A 24342-nucleotide genomic window follows, 5' to 3' on the forward strand; every position below is an offset into this window, starting at 1 on the left:
ACTTGGCCGAACTTCAACTGCAAATGATTGGTACCGACGAACAGCGTTATAATAGCGACGCTCGCGTCCTTCCTCTCGACCCATTTTGGATCGGAGCATGACTGCACGACAGAGATGACACGTTGGGACCATTTTGTGGACGATAAAAAAGCCCAATAAAATAAAAAGAAGGAGGGAGACAGGGAGAGAGAAAGAGAGAGCGAAGGAGAACAGGAAAAACTGCACAACTGACCATGAGATGTACAACCTCGCTCAAAACTATGAAAACACTTGCTTGTTTGTAACCAGATTCGTTCAAATTTTACTTGGAATAAAATTTACTCGAAACGAAATAGTTATTATTCGTTGGCATGAAATTCGCAAAACGGGAATACGATTTAATATCGATAATTTGCATTCCAAACGAAGTTCGGTCGAAAATGGTAAGTGTCCTCGTACTTTTAATCGAGGGTGTATACGTGCATACAGAAACAAACACAGAAAAAAGAGAAACAGTGACAGACAGGGAGAAAGCGGGGGTTCGAACAATTCGCGGAAAAATCGGGGTCGCCGTACCGATTGTACGCCTCTCGAGAAACGTTTGTATTTCACGTTTTATAGCGGCGACCTTTCAAAAAACGGAAAAATTTCATTCTCCACCCCTGATTCGTTTCGGTGGCTGGCGCTCGACCCCCTTCCACATCGAACGCGCGTTACTTTCTGCACTGAAAATTTTATATTTTCCGCGGTGAATGTAACTCCATCGAACGGTATTAACGTAACACGTGCGTACAACGCATTTGCGCGCTTGTTTGGAAATAATCGAATATCTGGCTCGAGTTTCATTGTGTTCGTCCTATCGGTGGGTGAGATGGAAGTTTATTGAATAGAAAACGATTGATGCAAGATAAAAAGAATTCCAATCAAATTATCTACACATTATAAATTTTCTAAGTTTGTTATGGTAAGTAAGCGCGTTGCGGGAATTCCGAAAATCGAAAGCAACGATGGAACTCTTTTTGTTGAATACAAAATAGCTGTATCGATTCTTCCGAAGCACGACATTAAGTACGTTAAATACAACTATACAAGTTCGCACACAAACCCCATTTCTTTCCGTGAAAATCCTCCATTGCTTGATTGGTAAGTACGACTAGAATGATTAGTATACTTTGGTACTTGGTTAATTCGGACCGTTTTCAAATAAATAAAGAAGGTCGATCCGAAACCGGTTTCGATTTAGCGTGCCGCACCCATCGACCAAAATGAACCAGACCAGTTGCTGTCGCTTTTCTACAAAATTGTGCTGTAACGACCCAATTGCCGGCATTTCTATTTTCACCCTTTTTCGTCGAAGCCTGTGTTTACGAGTATTGGTCTCGAAGCAAGAAACACTTGGTAAAAGTGATTGGAGAATGTAGCCAAGAAAATTCGGGATAGAAACAGAGGACAATTTGCACGCAATCAGCTCTTATGACGCCCGAACGGTTGTTGAAATCGAGAACGTATTAGAGATACGCCTGAAAATACAATAATTCGAATCGTATTCCGATTTTTACACGTTAACTAAAACACGAAATTACATTTCAATTTCACTTTATGAGCGCGTCTCAAGCTCTATCAGATCAGGATCTTCTATAAAAATTAGAGGGAGAGCAATGGAGTATTTAATTTACACGCTTATAACGTTTCTTTTGACATACTTGACGTTTTACACTATTCTTCTGAAATATGTATCTGCCCAAATGCGGAAATAAAGAAATCAGTCGATATGGTAACATCATTTCACAAAACACGTGAAAGCAGTAAGGAAATCACTTGAAGAAAAACTACGAGAATATTGAACAGTGTTTCGCCGTCATATTCGAATCATACATATGTATAGTAAGCCATGAATTGATGCTGCTACTATTTTGCCACGGCGAGTTTTTTGGTTTTCAAGTAATCGCAATGCTTTGTTTGCTACTTATTTCGTCATTTTCCTAATTATTATTTGAATAACATACCTATATATTTTGTATTGGTGTATTTAAGGTGATCGAAAATACTTGTGTAGAATATTCTAGTTTATAAAAACTTTAAAAGAGATATATAGATATACGATAAGAAGATCTAAAAATAGCAAACAATATTTTAAAAAGAGCTAGATATAGTATTTTAAGGGGAAGAACCGAATTTTGGTTTTGCAAAATTTGTCTCATATTTTCGCCGATGTTGCGCGTTTCGAAATTCCTCGATACTCTTTCCTAGACTTGATCAAAGAATCTTTGCACGTGGTCAGGATGGAACACGGTTACGCCCAGACAACTTTGTTAAAATTTGCGTGACAAATCAACGCTGTGCCCGTAATTCGACACTTGTCCGGAGGTAGCCGCCACATTAGAGCTTTCTCGTAAGTGGGTGGTAGGGATGACACGCAAATTCCGGAATCTAAACATACCCAGCAAGAGAGAGGAGCGAGCATGTAAAGCAACGGAAGACGAGGAAAAGTTCTAACTCAACGACGCAACGCGACGTCTGTCTCGTGTTTCGAGTGACTCACTACGCGGAACTGGACCACCAAAAATAGCCAAAGTGCTTGCTTTATGAGACCGTTTTTCACAGATGCAAAACCAACGAGATTATGACTGAGAAACCAAAACGGTGAACGAAAGGAAAATTAACGTCTCGATAGCGCGTTCGACGACCACGGTGGTACGTACGATCGCTTGACAAATTTTCGCAAATTTAATTCATCTGAACGCGGTTAGCGTATGGAGTTCCGTTAAATATTTTAATTTCAATAATAACAGTGATATTGCGATATTAATCGTCTGTCAGGCATTCTGTTTAACCGATAAAGCAAACTAATAACTTGTTTTCACTAATAAAACAATCTTCGCTGATAAGGAACATAACAGTACGAAGGAGAACTCGAGGTTTTGATATCATCGACAATGAACGTGCGGTTATTTTAACATAAGTAGAAGAAATAAATGGAAGAATATCATGGCCATCGTCAAGTTAGATTTTATCTAGCCAACAGAAATAGACACGCGATATCGTGATCCAGAATCGCTTTGGCATTTCCAATTCGCTTCGAGCGAATTTCCTCTAGGTTTTGCAAGTACGTACTAGCTTTGCAATTTTTCTTCCGAAAGAAATATTTCGCAAGATATAAGATAGAAATCGATAAAAATGATGGATTTATGTTAATAAAAATAATAACAGTTGCTCTGTAACCATAAAAATTCAACGTTAACTATTTAACGACATTTGTAATTTATCGCTTACATTTATTTGTACAACCATCCCATCACCGACTAAGTCGAATGCAAAATAGCGTACAAAAACACTTCTTACTCCCAGTTGAATTTATCCCTATTCGGACCGGAAACGAGCGAATCAAATATCAATTCACATGGAGTATATAGAGGCATATAGTTGCATTTACACGTTCTCCAGTTGGAGAATAGGATGGGCGACTCGCGTCACCCAGCGTCCTCTCGGTGGACCGATTCTCACGCTGAAGATACGATTTTATTTACACGTTGGTGTCAAGCCAGGTTCCACCTATTCACGCCCGCTGCTTCTATTAGTCGTTATCTGCAGGATTTCGATCCGGCCGCTTCGCCCTCCCGCTTCCCACCTAGTCCTGTAACCTATAAAACGCGAGGTAGCTCCATTCGACACCGGAACGTATCCTTCTAGCCGTTGCACTGTTTTCTTGGTGCATTCGCATTCGTATATATCTACCTGTGTACCTACATACATAAGCGTCTGTGCGCGCGTATCACTGGGTTTCTTTGTCTACGCCACGTCATTCTATACGAAGCTTCTCGAGATTCCTGTTTCTTCTTCCTCTATTCTGCTTGGCTCGTTTACAAAGGATGTTTTGGAACTGATAAGTGATCCAAGCAAGAGTAATTCAAGATCGGGATAATCGAAGTAACAAGGAAACGAATGCTTTTCGTTCGAATCCTGTCCCTCTTTGAATCGAAGCGTCACGTAATATACATATTTCACACGCGATTTACCATTAAATAATTCCTGTACGCAATAGATTTACTAATTCAGTTAGTTTCGACATATTTAAAAACGACTTCCCTCTGTCCGGGTAACCCGTGTACTTTGGCAAAAACCAGGCCACATCAATAGTTTCGTAGATTTCTAATTGTATATAGGTACAGAAATCATAGCTGAAATGTTATTACGGTTTCGTTTTTCCAAACTCCTCGAATAAGTTACGTTTAAAAGCACGAGATGCCGAAGAGATTTCCATCTCTTTTTCCATCGTTTCTACTGTTCGTCTTTCCATCAATCTGTCTCTGTTCGCCTCAAGATACGGACTATGAATCGCAAAACGGTTCTGCCGACCGAAATTCCGTCGTAACAAGTCTTTCAATAAAGCGACTGCTTTATCCCTTAAAACTTTTAACGACCCGGCGAACGTAAACTTTGCTTAGATTTAACTTTTACGAACCAACAACTCTCCGACCACCCTCGGTTTCCTCCTCTCACTCTCTCTTTCTCTTTTCTTCTCTTTGTACGGTGATTTAGCTCGTTCCTTCTTCAATTCGCAAAGACTGCTAAGACAATCAACGTGCGTAGCGGTTCGTTGATTCGATGCTTATTTCTGATTCGGGTTTAGCGAACACTCGCGAGTTTCTTCGACGTAAATTGCTGCATGCCGAGTTACTCGAAATCGTGACTAATTTATCGAATCGCCTATGGAATTTCAGGTTGTATATCTTCCTCTGCTCATTACAAAGGAAAAGCAGAGAACGCTTAATCGAGATTTAACGATTGTTTGCGTTTTAGCTTGCTATTTCTTTCGTTCGTTTTCTTAATTTGCTATTGCTTCCGAGTAAGTTACAAGCCGAATGATTAATCGAATCTTCTCTTCTTTAAATATACGCGTTCGTTCAAATTACTGGATCGTATTATCCTTTTACGGTAGAATTGAATTTTACTCGGAGCATCGTACAATAATCTTCGTATAATTCATTTTCCTATAACGTAGATTCGTCTAACGCGGCCAACATGCTCCGCGTCAACATCTTATAACGCTATTTGCTAAATTTCCAATCAACGCACTTGACACAATATATCCTGCTTCGTCTAAAATATCACGTTCTATCCTTCGTACATTCAAATATCCCATTCGCACTAAACGAAACCGTACATCTTTCCCCAAAAAGTGTCGTTCCGTTTAAAAAATACAACATACTCGAAAATCAGGAACTGTCCTATATTTGTGTATCGAAGCATTCCAAAAGCAAGCTTTCCAACGGAACTAAAGTTTGCCTTTCTCTTTCTGTCTCTGCCTCTTTGTCTTTCTCTTTTCACATCGTCTTTCTCTTCTCTTAGGCGAGCGACTTTCGTTTGAAACAAGACGAATAAAAGAAAGCAACATTAAAAGGAGATGAAATAAGAAAAAAGCTTATACAAAAGAGACGGTCGAGGCAGAGTCGAAAACTGACGATGACCGAAGGTTGTAATTACCGTGACGTCCGCGGTTGCGCATTCCCCCAAAATGCTTTCGCTCGAAGCGTTTCCGAATCACGAGAAAAGAGAGGATTTGTCCCGGTTTGTCGGCTTTGCAACCGCGATTTAAGCAAAGAATGCCTCCCGGCAAGAACCTGCGGAAAAAGGTACGCGTGAATACTCTGGCAATGTATGTATTCAGTCTACGCCGTGTCCAACGTTATGCGTTGTCCGACTGAGCTACGAGGTTTGAGTTATCAGCGATCTTTCTCGACTCCAGGATCGTTTTATCGAACCAATCGAAACGATCCGATTCGCGAAACACGATGTAATACAAGTTTTCACAAAACGTAACATTTACCTGTAAAAGAAATTTCTTGCAATATTCGAAATATTACCGCAAGCGGACAAATTAGTTCCTTTAACGATCGTAGAACGGATTAATTATCGATTTTCGCCATGTAGAAGCGCATTGTATCACATTGCGACAGACAAGCAAACTTCATTTATTCAGCAACAAATTTAGACGAGATGAATCTTCGATCGTCAATATTTTCTCGTTAGTTTGATGGATAGCTTCGATTGAGTTAACCGTGTATTGTGTCGCTACTATTGTCACGCCGTTATTTTCGACGCGTCCAACGAAAACGAGCCCTAACGTCCGAGCTCGACCATTGTTTTAAACATTTTTTGTCGGCTTTCTCGTCGAATGGCTCGGTTATCCCGATAGATAAAGCGACGGTACGAACTGGTTGAGCCTGATAAAGCTAATGATTTACGCACAACAGACCAAACCGGACCTCTCTTCCATTTTCACGTTCGGGCGAAACTAACTGTGCTCAAAACCGGATACTGAATTTACGGCTTGATAGATATTACGCAACTGTTTGTGTTCTTACTAACGATGCCAATTTCGCGTGAGAATCGTCGGTAGAACATGTTTTAAGCGGCGAAAATATGTGCGATTTGACTCGTCATCGGAGCGTACGACTGTCAAACATATTTCGTACGATTTCGAGATTGCTCTGTCTGAAGAACAGAAAAATTAACGATCGAAATTACTCGATGCAAATATTCGTTTACGATGAGAGCACGTTTTTAAGCGCGCGCATTTTTCAGTGGATACTCTGTAACTTATAATACATCGTGCGATAGCACTGTGACTCCATGGCCAAGACACACACGATTCACTCTGCGATGAACGTGTTGAAAAGCCTAGTATCTGAAATCGAAAGCATTTGAAAACATCGCTGGTAGAAAGGCTGCTACCCACGTTTCAGTCATCGTCGTGCGATAAACCGACGTGCAAACACCCAGCCGGGGACCTTTTTAATTAACAAGTCCTTTCGTAAAATCAACACCGCCGGATTCCCAGAGTATCGCGTTCTTCGCTTCCAGCGAACGGATAAAAACAGACGATGAAAACAATAACAACGAGAAAATTAAGAGGACAGGACGAGGGCAGAGAGAGAAGGTAAGGGGTTTGGGAAGTGGATCGCGGAGAATCGCACAGGCTGGAAAGAAGGCAAAAGAACGAATTGGAGTGGCACGGTGGAAGGTCTGCCGCCGTGTATGCCGCATCGCACCGGCTGGAACATGTACGTGTAGGTAGGTATGTACATTTGCAAAGCCGACGCGACGTTTCTGAAAGAGAAGCGGGAAACTATGCTGTGTTCTGCGAGCACGCCTCTCTCCTCTTCTTTTGTTACGTTATTTATTCGTTTAATTAACTCTCCATCTTTCCAATAAACTTGCCTACGAGACTGCTTTGTAAGTTCAACAGATTTTAACGCCATCCGGACACGCGACACTGTCGGAATTAAAACTGACCGCTCCTACCTTCGACCTTCTAACAACGCATTTATTAACCCTCTGTCGACCGTGACTGGATTTATTTTCACCTTCGTTGTCAACAGCATCCCCGATCTTGCTCAGTCGTAATAATCTCCTCGTCGTAATTCTCTATATTACTTCGACTGCTTTTCGACAGAAGCATCTCTTCACCCCTATTTAGATACACATATATCAACATAACCGTATTTTAATTCGTGTAATTTTGAATAGGAAGGATAAAATGAAATTGTTTTTCAGGTGTTAATGAATTCTTCCCGGAAGAAACTAAGCTTCTCCGGTGATATTTTCAACTCTATCCCCAACTTCATCCCCTTCCCTTAGTCTATTTCCACTGGTTTATCAAAAACAATTAATAACCGACTATAACGGCGAATTATTTTTCTCTTTGATCCTCGTGCACGGTTCTCTCGAGTTTACACAAAGTTTAGCAGATAAATCGGATTCCCATACACTATGGCGCATCGGCACCCCCTACAGAGCTCTCTCTCTCTCTCTCTCTCTCTCTCTCTCTCTCTAGTTCATCACGATCTCATAGCTAAATCGTTGGCGCCGGAGGTGATGATTAACCCGAAGTAAACAACCGCCCAATAACATGCTAATGCGAGCGGGTAGCCAGGTCAGGCGGAGGAGGAGATGGCGACTGGCAGAGAGACAGCGAAAGCTCGGGAATCGAAAATGAAATTTGATGCAGATAGCGTCGGGATCTGCGCTTCTCCACAGTACCGTGGCATTATTAATCGACCGGGAGAGATCTGTCTATCACGGTTTCACGTCAGTTGAATGATTTCGATGAAGCAGCATGGAAGGTAAACTATTTTTAACATTAAAATGTTTTTGTCGTTTACGAATCTTGCTGAAATTGTCCACGAAAATTTGTATATTTCGATAAAAAATGGTACTTTATAAAAGTTTCGTTCATGTCGGAAAGGTTTATTTGGCGAACGAGGGTTCGTTAGAAAGTTAACCGGATGAAATTTCGATGAATCACGCTATAAGCCAGTCGGCAAGAAATTAGGGCGCGTGATTAAACAGTGGTGAAAATAACGGATCAAAACACCATCAATTTAGGAGTCAACGACAAGTCCGATGAGTCGATCACTCATGATTACCAGTCACAGAAACGATATATTATTATGCGTAACCATGATAGGGGTGGAAAAGTTTCGGCGACGATGCATCATGTACGAAACGTCCGCGTTATCGTTAATCATGATGCATTAGACACTGCTAATAATGATTTCTCATGTCGTCGCTCCGTTCGTTAAGCTTCACGGATAACGAAATATTTTTAGTAGTTTTCGATTATTTGGTAATCGATTCGTGAGAAAATTCACCGCATCGCGAATAATAAGTTTTAACCGCTTTCGTTTAATTGGAACTTATGAATTTCGTTACTTTATAAAAATATGACACATGGATTAAAGAGTCAAAAAAAAAAAAATGTTGCGTTCGTGTAATCAACGGTAATAATAATTTTTAAACCTATTTGATATATCGTAATATCATAATCATATTTACATTTATATACAACTAGTAATTTAGAAAGTGGAAAACGATATTCATCAGTACTTGTTAATTGAGTACGCAAATTATTTGATATTACGCTTTAGAACTTGCAAACATAATTAATATACGCGTTAAAATAATTTATGAGTAATATAGCAGAGAGTATGTGCTAATTTTAAGAAGGATCGATAGCATATGTTGTTACGTGTTTCCAAGGTATAAGACCACGTATGTCTTTTTCTAGGTTACGTGATATATGTACACGTACACATTTACAGTATCGAAACATTTATTCATACGATACATAGTATATGTATGAATATATATATAGGATTGCATTTTTCGGTACTAACAGAAACGTCAAGAGACAATCATTTTCACTATATATCGAAACACGTCGTATTTTACGGAAAAAAGAAAGAAAAAAGATACAATTAATTATCGTCACTCCTTTCGTTTCGACACGTTTTATGTCAACGGATAAAAAGTGTTGATTAAATCAGCCGATTTCCAAGAAACTAATTATGCGAGAAATCATGATAGAAGTGAGAAATACAGGCTGGAACCAATTATAATAGGAACAGAGATAATCGTCGAGCAGATAAGAACGTTATAAACAGCAAAAAAGACGTATCTGTAATTATATCGATCGTTTTTCACCGGGACCTAGATATTAAACACAAGTTACGTAGCAAGTAATTTTGAACAGATACGAAGAGAGACAGAACAAAGCTAATTATTGCTTGCTTGTGTCGCAGAAAATATACGTCGAGCCTAAATCTTATTCTTCTTACCGTTCTCTTGGTAACGCGATATTTCTATTCTGAAATAGTAAAATCTTTTTTCAACGGTTTTCATTTTTATCGCGATCGTCTTAAACCATATCTGCCAGAAATCTAATTTACAAAAATTAACTTACAACACGCTTACATCGTTGCCTATCTTGAAATCTTTGAAAATTCAAAGCCCGATGTTTTTTATTTTATTTTTCGAGTATCCAATAGAAAACGATTGACGTCGTAAGTAAGCGAGTCACTCTATCTCTAAAGAAAGAGAACAGAGCTACGGATTAATTGAACAAGAAAAATTTGTAAGGAGAGGAATAGCGGCGATGTTCGACTATAAGCACCCTTTCGCAAAGACCTCCCCAGGCTGTTTGCAAAAGGGTCTTTGCTGTAAACAACGAGCGCGAGACAGGAGGCAGCGACAAAATACGATGGACGTAGGAAGTAGGTCGTAGGTACGAGCAACTTTTCCTTTCTCCTTGCAAGGGATATGTACGCGGTTTAGTATTCGTACAACTCCTTGTAACAACGGGGACGTCGCTTTGCGTTCAGAACAAATTTAGAAACCGCAGCATTGGGGAATGGTCACAAACAATATCGCGTTGGAATGTCATCGTCCCCTGTCATTGCAATAAGCGCGCATGGTGTTTCATTTTATCGGATAAATGAATGACCTACAGAGGGTGGTTGAATTGTAGCAACTAAGAGTATAAAACCGAGAAAATCCAAGGTAGTCGCTGGAATTTTTTAAGGAAATGTCTTTACGAGAAAGCGTTGCTAACGTTTAAGTTGTCGTTTCCAGGATTCCTGAACTGTTTTTCCAACGATAATGGAAAAACTGCAATAAGGTAGGTTTAATTGTCCTACATTTGTAAATAGGATTTTTGAACTTCTAGAATATACTTCTCCTACCCACAAGCCACACTCACCCGCAGTCTCAACCTACCTGCATCGCTAACCAATTTCTGCGCGTTTTAAAGATAACGCAGGAAATATTTTAAAATACACGCAAGAAACCAAATTAGTATCCGTGCACACACAACAACGAGTATAAATGGACAAACTACGTACCATTTAAATCATAAATTGCTCGATACTTGCTGTTCGCCAAAACTTTGTACAAAATCTAAAAAATCCTATGCGTTTAAAATAATCGATGAGACGAAGAATTCTAAATAAAATGAAATTCCCTGTGTTGTGGCGTTAATAAGTATCGACATAATTTTCCAGTTGGAAACTTTATCTACAAAACAACGTAAATATCGCAGATTAGGTTGGTAGTTGCCTGGCGCGCGCGCTCGCGCGATATCGATCCGTTTCTGGTTTCCGTTTAATATCATTCGCATATACGCAGCGTGAGCACGGGAAGCCCATGCAGACGCGTCAGTTATTCGATTTTATGTAGCCACGATGACGATGACAACGGCGATAGCGATGGTACTAGGAATGCGTTACGAGTCATATTACTACGCTCCTAGACTGAGCACTGAGCATTCATCAGCGGTTGTGTTACTTCGCGGTCGCTTTATAGATCTAACAAATTGCACTAATACGAATGTCTCGCGTTCACTTCTGTCTCTTCTCTTTGTCGAGTCGTTTCGCGTCGCGATTCCACGTGCTCGTTTCTCAAAGAATTACCGCCGACAGATTACTAGAAACCCGTTAAAAGCGTTTTCATTGGCCACTTAACCGCGTAGAAACTCACGAATTAACGAACGAAGCAACAATTCCATTAAACGCCTAAATAAATTCGCACGTGCGATCTTTCTGTTGCAGCACAACGATACACTGTGATTCACGAAAGTATTCGAACACTTAACACAGAATTCCTTTATGGATATATTACGTACATTGTACGAAATGTGCTCAAATTTCCTTACCATTGCAACGGCACACGACTATCGTGATTATAATAGTGAAATTTGAAACCAACCCGAAATCTGAAATTGCATATAAAAGTTACGAGATATTTATTGCGAACATACACTTGGTGAAACATTGCTATACAGCGTGAATAGTAGTCTGAAACATACAAATCTCGCTAAATATCGTGGCTTATTATTTCGTAGCTGGCACGTTCTCCGCACTTGATGTCACTTGATCACTTTTTTCAGGACGTATAATATAGCGAATAATTGAATCCGAATACTTTGGTGATTTTTGCAAAGTTATTTTTATATCCGTTTTAAATTTGGCTGACATAAGCAATATAGCAACGACAGTCGTGTCTCGTTACAGTGCTAATGAGATTACAAAATGTTTTCTGTAATTTGTATATGTATATGTGAAACACTTCACCTTTTGATTAATTTTTTAAATACGACGATGAAATTAATCCATATGGACAAACACGCGTATCATGGAATTGTAAATTACCTAAAAATAATAATTAAGAAATAGTCGAAACAACAATGCAATTTATTAAAAATGAATCCTACATGAATGGAACGCTGTTGCACTATAGAAGCAGAATTTAAATTAAAACTCAAACACTTTACTACGTGTACGAGTATAAAAATGAATTGTTGAAAGAAGAAATAAAGAACGAGTAATAACCTAATTTGCGTTGCTGGACCAGGACAAAACAATTAGCACAGACGTTCGTTTGAAACAGTTGTGAAGCTTAAGCGAAGAATTAATTAAATAACAAGCAGCTTTCGTTGCGACCCAATAATTTTACATTATATCTCGAACAACAAAGATGTTTTAAATCATCATCGTGTTCTCTGTGCATTACAAGAATTATCAAAACAGAAAAATTAATACCAAACAAGATATTTAAAAAAAAGAACTATACTATTACGTATAACAAAGCAAAAATTCGTTTAAATATTATAAATATAAATAAAAAGCACTCTGCTATCAATCGAAAAGTATTCGCCTCAAACGTTGCTGCCTAATGTCTATTTTTCTTATCCTCTCGAACGAATCATGCAGTAGAGTCTCTCTGCGAAATCGCAATAAACTTTCCAAAGTCTTTGCTCATTCTGTCTCTTTCTCTCTAAATCTCACCACGAAATCTTCGATTATGAACCGACAACACTTTCGTGGGCCAGCAGCCAAGCCGCGTTCTCATTTCTCAAGTGTTGGACGTGCCGTCTCGATCGTGGCAGGAAAAGCTGCTAGAGCCTGTTACACCACCGTATCCTCTCAACATTCACCCTCTGCAGCTCTCACGTACACACATGTACAAGACACACGTGCTAGAGATACAAGGCATGGTGTCAGCTCAAAAAGAAAAAGGATCACTCGAGCGTGTTGGATGTTATTGTCGTTGCCGGTATAAGTAGCAATACGAAAGAAACGGGAAAACACGTGGGGGAAAAGCGGGTAAACGAGCAGGAAGGATCATCGCTGGCACATGCAGCACGCGACGACGATACAATTTGGAGCTTTGCACCAGAGGCATGTGACAATATCACGACTACGTGGTACGTGCTCGGTGTGGAGGACACCGCACAACGCTTATATGCCTCCCTTGCGACCATCATGGAACGTGGTTCAACTCCCACACCGACAGCCGTACACATCCGTAAATAGGGAACCTGTGGAAGAAGTCGATAGTGGAACAAGCAAAGAAGATGGTCCGAGGTTACAGATAGGCGCGTATTTTCTACGATCTTTCGCATTTGGATTTGTCGGATTTGTCAGATTTCTTAGGCGGTATCGTTCCAGATATTTACTTTAGTCTTTCTCTGCCAGATTACCGACGACGAGCCTCGAGTTTCATTGCTTCTCCTTATTTTCTGGCACAATATTTCGTATACTTTTCTTTTCTTTCCATTTTTTTCACTTGAAGTACGTATATGTATGTTATTTCATTTTTATTCGTTTCATACCAGATTAATTTAACTTTCCATTTATGGCTGCTATACTCTTTTTCGAGTGATTTATTTCAAAAGTGCAGGTTTCGCCTTTGACGCGGAATTCTACTTATCTCTGAGAAAACAACGATAACGATAAAATACTAATCTTCGATTACATAGAGCAAGCTTGCGAATCAATTTCACAAATAAACGTAATAGTAAAGTGCAAGTTAGCCAATATATCCATGGTATGTATGCGAGTTCGGTAGAAACGAATACACGTTTGAAAAATAATTCTATAGGTTTTTCCCTTCCCAGATTGCTTTCGTTACGTCAGTAATAGAAGTTTCTAGTGTCGAAACATACATATTGATAAGATAACGCGGTAAGTAAATACGATCTAAAAATCTTAAAGTGTCATGAGTATAAAATAGAATTATTCTTACTACAAAAAATTAGAGACAATGATCTTATAAATTAAATAAATTATCAGAAAATGGTAGTAATTTTTTTTTTATAAACCGAACATTTCCGTCGATTTTCCTTAGCTAAGATCAATTAAAAATGAATGGGACATTGTATCCGGTGAAATTTCCAAATCTAATTGATTTTACAAAAGCATACGTATACATACATATTTCATACATACATACATTAAATACTGTTTTAACGTTAGCATCGTATTTCTCACAAATACGTTCCTTTAACGTAATTCCTTCATAACTCATTTCTGCATTTTCATGACACAGTAAATGGTACTTTGTCTTTCGTTTTATGCTCTTTTAAGCCTTTCCATAAAATTCCCAAGCAATTGGGGCAGCCACTTAATTAGACTAGTGATCTGCATGCTCTCAACCCGTCTTAATCAACTAAAATAGACCATAGTTTAAAGGATCAAAATGAAAAATTCTACTTTACGACGCTTAGCTCAAAACCTACGCTTAAACCATTAAGGACTAACGTTACGTTAGCGCAATATTTCACTTATAACTTTTTCGTTACACAATTTATTACCGGCTATTATTTTTTAACATTGTTTTTATAAGAAAGGATTTCAAAGAGAATTCGAAATCGTTTCGAAGATGATAAAATATTACTTAAAGCGCGACTCTAGCTAATTAAAACAAAAATATTATACAATTATCCAAAACGAACGTTGGAAATCTACAACAAACACAAATTTCTCAACTTGCAGAGTGGCAACGCTACTTCACGGACAAATAAAGATTCTTATCGATATGACTCCAGACTCGTCACGATGCGATAAACTCGACTTACGAAGACGCTGTTCGTGTTAACAAATATTTACGTAATTCACAAGACGGGACGGAACTATGGTTATACCAGCGCAATTTCGTCTGAACTACAACGAAAAGATAGAAATCCGAACTTGTCGACAAGTGGAAATTAATTTCGGTGTAGTTTCCTGATACGAGTAAAGCATTCGAATCTAGATAAGAGAACCCTCGCACGACCTTTAGGGTCCTTTAGTGACCCTTTTGTTAAGCGAATTCCTCCCCGGAGCCGTACATATCACTTAACCCTTGCATCTATCGAGCTCCCTACACGCGTTAAACGCCTCTTTGCAGAACTTATGCGCTCGATCCAAGCAACTCGCCACAGACCACCAACGCTGCCTAACACTTCCCATAATTAACTACTCGTTGCGGCTGTATCTTATTATTCTATGAGCAGCCGAGCTAGCGCAAGTTCCGAGCCCGGCTGCTATTAAGCATTAAGCAAGATTTACGTGACGACTTAATACAACGTCTTCGCGTAACCCGTAATCGAACGTGATCCAGTGTATCGTGGCTGGCGTGCGTTTGTTAGTGCCATTACTAGCCAATTTGCCTGACTTTTTATGTTAAATTCCTAACGCGATAGAATTTCAATTATTCGAATATTATGGCACGAAAGTGAATTCGATTTCCGCGAAACTGTCGATCGCTCGCATGTTACAAAACGCATTTACTATGTCAAAAAATGGAAAAATATCGCATTCGTTTAGGGGTCTAATATGAGGGAGATTTACTTTTTGTTGTTGTGATTTTTGTTGAGACTTTGGCACGACTGCTTTTAAATTATCTTTCCTTTTTTTTTCTCTCTTTTTGGTGCTTTATGTAGACTGTTCAAGTTCGTACTCTGCTTTCTACGAGTGAAACAAATAATTTTACGTTGTAAAAATTTGGAGAATGGTTATTGTTGAAGTGGTCACCACTTCTAAGAAAACTCTACATCTGGTCTTTTAACATGCAAAGTAAAATTACACTATACAAAGCCATATTAAAACCTGTTTGGGCCTATGGAATCCAACTATGGGGATCAGCAAGTAATTCCAACATAAAAATTCTTCAACGGCTCCAATCGAAAACCTTAAGATCCCTAATGCACCTTGGTACGTGACCAACGAAACGATACATCACGACCTCAAGATACTAACAGTCAAAGAAGAATTATCCAAATTCAGCAATAGACATAGCACAAGAGTTAACAACCACCAAAACCCTCTAATTACTCAACTACTCGTCACGTCGGAAAAGATCCGCAGGCTAAAAAGATATTACACCTTAGACCTAAGCACTAGATTCAAATAGAATCAAACATACGATAAACACTTATTAACCATGTCATAGTACCACGCCAGATAAATTTACTTAAAATTCTCTAACTAGAATTGATTGTAAAATAAACGCAAATAAAAAAAAAACCTGGTCTTTTAGTTTTCTCAAGCACTGAAGCCATCGACAGCGTATAGACAAAAGACTGGGACGAAGGCAAACCATAAACTGTAGGTTTCAGGGCTTTCAGTCATAGGGTAGTGCGGATCTGGATCAGCTCAAATTATATTCCCACTTGTATTTACACTTCTATATTAAAATATATTTTCTACATTACAATTTATCTATGCATTCCTTTGTTCACCTCAACAGTTATAGTACGACTGCGAAAGTTCTTAAATAATTTTATTTCAATAGTATCGAAGAAAAGAGTATTTTAAACGCGAAATAATAATTTTTTTATAACAAGCATCGCGTGCAAGAATATCACAGCAAATTTAATCTGTTAGTTAATTTACATATCTGATCATTTCAATCCATGGCTATGATAATCGTAGCGTAACAAAAATCTATTCCCAAATTATGTAACGGCTGAAAAACTGTTGCACGGAAAAACTGAATGATTTTAATTCTTTGACGGTGCTGTACATAAAACACCTAACACCCACAACACGTTTCAGAAATTCGAAATCCGAAAAATGCGACCGAAAAGAGGGTGAAAGTCTCGGATCGCGAGACGACTTAATTTCATCGTGCGCTACCGGCAGAATCCTTCCGCCCGCGAACAACTGAATTCCCTCAGAATTCTCCGAGTCCTTGGACCAGGAATTCCGCCCTTCGAATATCGCATTTTATGTTAGCCGGGTGCATATTTTAGAAGCATTTACTCCGCGAGGGCTGGATAAGAGAGATCTTGGTACAAAGGTGAGAACAGGCGCAAAGAGGGTCGAAAGAGAGACGGAGATTCGCTCGTGGAGAACGATGCCGGGCTATGTTCTTGCCCTCTCTCGTATCCAGGAATGTCGCCGAGTTATTTTAGGCCTCCGTTCCCTTCTCCGCGAACGCTATTCGCGCGAGCCACGTTTACGCGACGTAACGAAATAACGAAGAAGGGTACGCCGACGTATCGGGACCCACGCCTGCTCGTTGTACCCTTCCGCCTAACAACCAAAGAAACACCCTTCTGAACTTTACACCTTTTGCACGGTTCCTTCGCGACGAGTCGACGAATGATGTTTTGCAATGGCGGAAGATGCCCATACTACTTTACGAGATAAACGACGTCCATTCTTGCCGTCGCGTCTGACTGTAACGTATATCTTATCTGTACAATGTTAACCTATCATCTGCTGAAACTACATTGTCATGTTCACAATTGCAATGATTAAATTAAAACGATAAATTGACGTGAGTCGATTGATATGATTCAAAAAAGAGGAATTCTTGAATTTAAAGATTGAAATACAAGACTCTGAGTTAGTCACATTTTACGATTGTTCTCATCAAGGATTCGAGATTCCGAAGCATTTAAACGTTAAAAAATAAAATTACTTCTGTAAGGAAAATTTATATTATTTGGAAATTGAATCTTTTAACGTTACAACTTTTTGCTGGAATCAGCTTTATTACTTAAGTAAAAGAAGTAATATATTAATTAATAAGTAGCATTAATATGGAATCTATTCGTTTATTTATTTGTACGACTTAGAGCATGAAAACAGTTGGAAGAAAGATCGCTTAATTAATTTAAGAAACACCGCTCCAATTTACAGAATCTACGTAACGCATCGTCGCAGCTGCTATTATTCACTTGGCTTTTTCTCAAGGAGGAGGCCACTCGCATCGTGTATTCCCGGAGGACAACCTTTCCATTAAGCGAAGTATCTTACTCTCTGCTTTTGCAAATAACACGATGATGGAAAAAAGTAGCGGGTGTAGACGGGAAGTGGCCCGTAACGAGCATTAAATTGCATTTTCATTGTTATCGCGACATTGCTCGCCGTAATTTAACTAGCACAGCACCATGAGTTTTGATTTTCTTATCTTGTTTATCGAATAAGCTCAACTACTCGAACCTCTTGTTTTTCGCATGCAATTACATCGTACAAGAAATAAAGCGGGTATAATCATATTTCTTCGTCTCTTTGCACGATCCATTACGCAATTTTGTCGTTCAAAAATCTACATTTTATATTACGTTACAGTAGCGCAGTTGAATTATTAAAGATGAAAATACAACCTTTCTCAAGCTACGTTACTGTTGGAATACAACGATATTACACGCATAGGCACAAATGCTCTTACACAGACACCTACACAGGTCATACTCGTTACTGTATAGAGAGTGGGGTTCAAAATATTTAAGCGATCGTGGGTCACTACGTACGTCTAGTCTGAGAGTAACTGGCCGACTATCAACAATCCATAAATTCTTTACCTGCATACTTTGTTAATTATACCATATCACTCGCTTATATACATTTGGTTCTATAGTTCTATTTAATAAATATCACTGAATACTATTTTAACATAAACATTGTGTCTTCCACAGATTATTAATCTTAACTTTAAGATTAAATTCTAACAGTTACAATCATCGATATGATTTCTATATTCAATTTAATAAGTTTCAATAAAAACCCTCTCATATTTCAAGTATTCAAAACATATGATAGAAAAAAATAAGATTCTATGTAGTATTTCGAAATCGCGATAAAATATTTTCGACTTTTCCTTTCTCGAATTCCTTTACTTTTACGCTTTTGCAACTTTTAACTTTTTAGCTTGAGAATTCAACAAAGTACATTCTGCTAAATTGTCTCCATACTCGCCAAGTGTTCTACGAAGTTAGAAAATTTTGTAGGATTGGGCAAGTTTGAAAAATTCATTTTCATAAAAGGTCGTTTCAAATAAATTGTCACTGTTCCATAAAGAACGAAATGACAGAAAAGTGATTTCGTGACTGTGTTACTCTCTTTACCCCACTTTTTCCCACCCAACCAATTAATTGTTTCCTATCGCGAGCATATAGATACGTCTCTTTGATGCAGTTTCGTTCTCTCTGACAAACTTGTTCCATTCCGAATTTTTCGTATCTTTTGTACCTAATTGTAACGTATAACTAAAAGATGACCGGTGTGTTTATAACGAATCATTCGACTCGCGTTAAAACTTCCAAATTGAATTGAAATTCAAGTGTATAAGAGATTCTTTCATCTTGCTATAACGATTGAAAAATTAATACAACACACTCGTTCCTACACATTTGAGACATGGACATACATATGTATCCACTTATACTATATATATATATAGTATAGTATATATAGTATAGTATATATACTATATATATAGCATACATGTATAGAGAAAAAAAGTATCAAACTTACGTGTTTTCCTTTTGGTCGCCGTTGCTCGACTGCGACGACGGCGACGGCTGCTGCGCCTGTTGCTTCGAGTACGGATGATGATGATGATGCACGACGTTGTTGTTGTTGTTGTTGTTGTTGTTGTGCATGTGCACTTTGTTTGCGTTGCTGTCGGTTGGCGAGCCCGGCGAGATCTTACCCGCCAGAGCATTCAAAGATTGAAGCATTTTCATAGGAATCCTCCTTGCGACCGGTTCTCGGTGCCTCCCTCCCTCAGCCTCGTTTATCCTTGAGGAAGACAGGATTACTCGACGTTTCCGGTTTGAAGGTATCAACCCTCAAACACTAACTACTACACACGTGCGAATCAACCAACGGATTATGGATATACAAACGGAACTTTCATCAAGAAAACACACTTTTCGTCTTTCTACTCTCCTTTTTCTTTATTCGAACAATTTCACCGAATCATCAATTGTACGGTCACGAATTATTTCTTTTTTTTTCTTTTCTTTTTTTTGAATATTAGACACAGAAAGCATACACTGTTCACGAGATACGGTTGCACTGATACAGACACCAATCTGTCTCTAGGGAAATCTGTTCAATGTTACTACTGCAGACTTTTGGCGTAACTTTGGCGACGTTTAACGTTCGATACGAAGCTGTCGAATAATCCCAGCTATCGACCACGCGGACCCTCGATTGGCTACACAAACAGAAATAAAAACAGAAAGTAGTTACATTATTCGAACGTTTTGCTTCAAAATGAGTGATCGGCGCATTGTAATCGCGCCACGTATATGTATTTTCAAAAGTATTGCTTCGTTTACACAGGACGAGTACGAAACTCTCGCAGGTTTATCGTTTCGAAGAAGAAATACGTAAAATTTAATGATGACATAATGATACAATTTAACGTTTATACAGATTTCTACGTTTACTCTACGGTTTCAAAATCACTTATGCCGTGGGCAGAGTCATAGAGAATATTGTTAAGTCGGTACAAAAGTTTTATTCGTTTTGCCTTTCGTCACGTTCGAATTGGTGACCCAGATCTACGTTTGTTCAGATAATTGGAAAATTTCGATTGCAAAGGACCTAAATGATAGACAAGTCCGAGAATCTAAATAAACTTTCACAATAATACACACATTCCTATTGATTGTGTAAAAATCGAACCATAAAGATAACTTTTGTTATTAATAAAGAACGTGTTATCGTTTTATCTAGACATTTGCTTCGTTAAAGGAGCAACTACCGAGGTCTTCGTAGATCTTAAAACAAAATTTGAAATGTTACGAGCATTTGTAAGATCCAGCTTCAATTTATCCGACATGTACCTACTTATCGAAAAAGTCACGTTACTTCGAAACCTAATAGTTCTTCGACAGCAAGTAGGGCCACTGCACTGACCTAACACTTTCATCGTTATAGACTAAATCGTTTCACCTACAATTATTTCCACGGATATATATTTCGTTGCTAGGGATTTACAGACGCGAATACCTCATTTTATTCCTAAGTAACTCGCAGCGAAGTGGTCATAAAGAAGGCCCATGGTTCTTCCAAAGGAGGATACCCTTTACGAAGATAATGTAACAGCGTGAAACCACTCACGAATCTAGGAAGAACACGGAGAAAACGAATAAAATTGGAGTAACGCAGATAGTTGGAACGCGTACGTGGGACACCTTTTGCGCGAAACGACCTTGCAACGAGTCAATTAAAAGTTTAAGTTTAATTAGAAACTCGGCTCGTATACAGGCCGCACCACCGCGAACCACCATAGAGTCACTGCTCGATCTCCCTTAACGTGCTCTTCGTTCGCTATTTTCTACATCTTTCCAACATCGCGACTTTCGCTTCGCTGCTTCTGTGAGTTGCCTCTGTCTTGGTTTCCAGCTCTGTTGCTTTCAGACGCAGCTTTGTTCAATAGCTCGGAATGTCTTCGAATGTAAAAATTTTCGACTAATTTGAAATGCGATAGGAAATATGATTTTCCGAGTAAAGAAATTAGACTAGATTTTCCGATTCTATGCTGTCAAAGCGATAATTTACAGTCGCAATTAACTTATAATTCAAAAGGACCAACAGCTTCCATTGAATCTTCCTCAAAATGAAATTTTCCATTTAAAAGTTCTAAGCTATTGCTCATACTTTGAAAGACACTCTATGTACGGGCTGCGCTTTCATCACCGTAAGTCACCGTAAGACGGACGTATTTACCGGAAGCAAAAGCGTTAAAAAATGGGACAGAGATGAGAAACTGCGATGTTCCCTGTTCGCTCGACGATCTGCAGCTTGTTCGGGGATTTTCGGGCGGCTCGAGTGTCCCTTTGTTTCGAACGTAGGTATCGTGCGCGAAGCTTCGCGTTCGAAGACGCTTGGGAAGCACCTAGGAAAGCTTCCGCCCGTTATTTACCGACAACACGATGAAACCGAACGAAACGACGCCTAAGCGTAATGAGCGTACTGGGAAGGAACGAAAAGCACCTGAACGAACGTCCGAGTCCGATTTCGTTTCAGTTACGGTAAACTGTATTCCAAGAAACGCTTAAAACGCTTCGACCAGTTGTTTGTTATCCGCTTTTATATATGGGTAAACGTAAATGAGTCGAGGACGTTGAACATCGTAATCTGGAGGAACGTCGGCAGCACAGGGTAGTAAGACGAATCGAAAAGAAGCGACGAAGAAGAAAAATAATCGCAGAAAACGTGTTAATAAATTCTGAAGAGATTGACGCTCCTAGCGAAGTAAGTGGTTATAAATAACCTTAAAATAAAATAAAAGAAGATGGAAATGAAATCGTGAAATACTATTTAAATTTTAACTAAATTCGATCAAATAATATCTCCACCAGAATTGAAGTTCTGGTATTCGAAAGTCACGTGTATTAGAGCAATATCGTGTCGAGAGGAATTTTTCGAAAGCTGATCCAATCACAGTAAAAATACACGGTCCAAAATTTCCAAATATCTGCGCATTTCTATACAATTTCAAAAAAATCTAATAACCATGAATTCCCCATATTTTCTACCTTTCCGTTATATAGAAAACTTTAATTTAAAAAGTTGTACAAACATCCAAGGTATCTCTATAGAAGATAGTAAAGATAACGATTCCTATAAAACACACGAACGGAAATCAACTGAATGTGCAACGTTAAAACGTTTATTCTAGAATTTCTGGATACTCATAGTAGACAATGATAAAAGAAGAGAAACAATTCCAGGTAAGATGTTCATCGTGTTCATGAACACGAAGAAAGTCCGACTGAAGATTGGGGAGTGAAGATAGAGGCACAATTACCGGAACTGCCACCACTGTCAAGTGTCAAAGGGGTCACGAATAATTTAGTAGGCAAGCTGGGAGCTGCGAAGTCCTGGCAGGAGAAGAAGCGAGAAAGAGAGTGGCGAGTAGAAGAGTAGAGCGTTGCGGAGCAGAGCAGATGGAGCGGAGCGGAGAAACGACGGTGAGAAGGAGGCGGCAGGGGAATAGTAACGCCCGCGGACTGAGAAAAGCGCACAGGAAAGAGAGCCTTGCTCTCTCGGGTTACCCTCCAACGCTTTTGTCCTTCGCGCCGCTCGCTTTCTTCCTTTCGCCCTTTCTTTCTTTCTTACCCTGTCTATCTCTCGTTGCGTAGGCTCGACCGTTTTACGACGACCAGCTCTTTCTAGCTACTCTATTCCCATCTCGACATCCCTTTACCACTGACCACTTCGCGCGTTAAAACGTCAAATTAAAATCTCGAGACGCTTTGAGGACAAGACGATTAGAGAACGAGTCGGGAGAAAGAACCGTTTCCGCGCGGCACTGATTCTACTTCATCCGTATACAAGATTGCCGTAACTTGTGGATAATAATCCAAAGGTGTAATGCAACACGTAAAAACAATGACAAAGCTTCGTATGTCGCGTTTCGTTTCATTTACGAGGTTAATATTGTACGTTATCTTCTAATTTCTTTTATTGCTTGTAGATATTGAATCAGTCTCTTTATACGTCACATCCCGAAAATGTGTATCATCGATTTGCTAGAAAGATAACAGAATAAATAACATTGCCAGGAAATCTAATCGAAAGAAAAAATTCAGAATGTAAAATTTATGCTAGTAAATTCGAGATACGTGGCTGTTCTAACAAACCGACGATATATCTTCGAACATCGAGCATCCTATCGTGTGATTTTCCCATACACAGATGCCAACCTGATTCCTCTTGGTCTACTTCAAGGTAGTCGTCGTTCTCAAGCACCCTCCGCCACCTGGTCGAGGTCCTCTGGCGTTTCCGTGGCTGCGTCTAATTCAACTGGAGGTCGGTCAGCCGGATACGATAGCAGCGATGATACTCGTACGTAGAAGAGACGCGAACTCACGATATCGGCGTGAATTAAAGCTAACGGCGCTCTTGTCGACTCCACCTGAGCACTACGACTGACGACAAGAGCCGAGCAGCCGGCCATCGTATCTTCGGATAAGCCTTATCGGTGCCCAAAGACCCCACCCTTCGCCCATGGGCCGCATCCCTCACAAGCGCACGGCCGCGTTTTCACGTTCGAGCGTTTCTAACGTTTCGAGCCGGCTCACGGTACGCTTGCCCGCGTGTAAACTCGCTCAAGCGCCCCTACGAGCATTTACGCTCGACTTTCTTTCGTACTTTCACCGCGACACAGCTGCTACCGCGACTTTACCACGCTTTAGTATCTCGCGGCTTTTCCTCTTTTCGTCTTCCACTTTCTTCCTCTTCTTTTCCTTTTTTTCTTTTCTCTTTCTTTCTTTCGTTCCTCCCTCCCCGGTGTTCACAAGTTACATAGGTTCATGTACGTTCGCCGATATACCGTGATATTAGTTACGGCGTTAAGCGAACTAATTGATCGACTAGATTATTCTTACGTGTCCTTCGATCGAGTCATGATGATTTTCTTGACGAGTAGAAAACGTATCATGGAGGTGGAAAGCTGCGTCGACCCTACGACGACGGAATGCCAAGTGTCATCTGCAACGAACGAGTGTTCTTA

The 24342-nt window shown here is 39.4% G+C and overlaps 1 protein-coding gene across 14 annotated transcripts in view; it reads right to left on the reverse strand.

Moving 5' to 3' along the window:
- LOC139987786 (CUGBP Elav-like family member 1-A) overlaps window positions 1-24342 on the reverse strand; it is a 354004-nt gene that overhangs the window by 277867 nt on the left and 51795 nt on the right. For 13 of the 14 annotated variants that reach the window (XR_011799931.1, XM_072004473.1, XM_072004471.1 and 10 more), the window contains exons 2-3: window positions 23534-24320; window positions 19344-20031 (exon numbers count right to left, since the gene is read on the reverse strand). Coding sequence is in view for 13 of the 14 variants with exons in the window: in XM_072004473.1 (XP_071860574.1) it covers window positions 19344-19555 (212 nt within the window). In the remaining variant the exon portion in view is untranslated. The remainder of the gene's footprint in view (window positions 1-19343; window positions 20032-23533; window positions 24321-24342) is intronic. The other variant, XM_072004466.1, reaches the window with a different exon arrangement.

The sequence above is a fragment of the Bombus fervidus genome, chromosome 5 (genome assembly GCF_041682495.2).
Source record: "Bombus fervidus isolate BK054 chromosome 5, iyBomFerv1, whole genome shotgun sequence".
In the NCBI taxonomy this organism is placed as follows: Eukaryota; Metazoa; Arthropoda; class Insecta; order Hymenoptera; family Apidae; genus Bombus; species Bombus fervidus.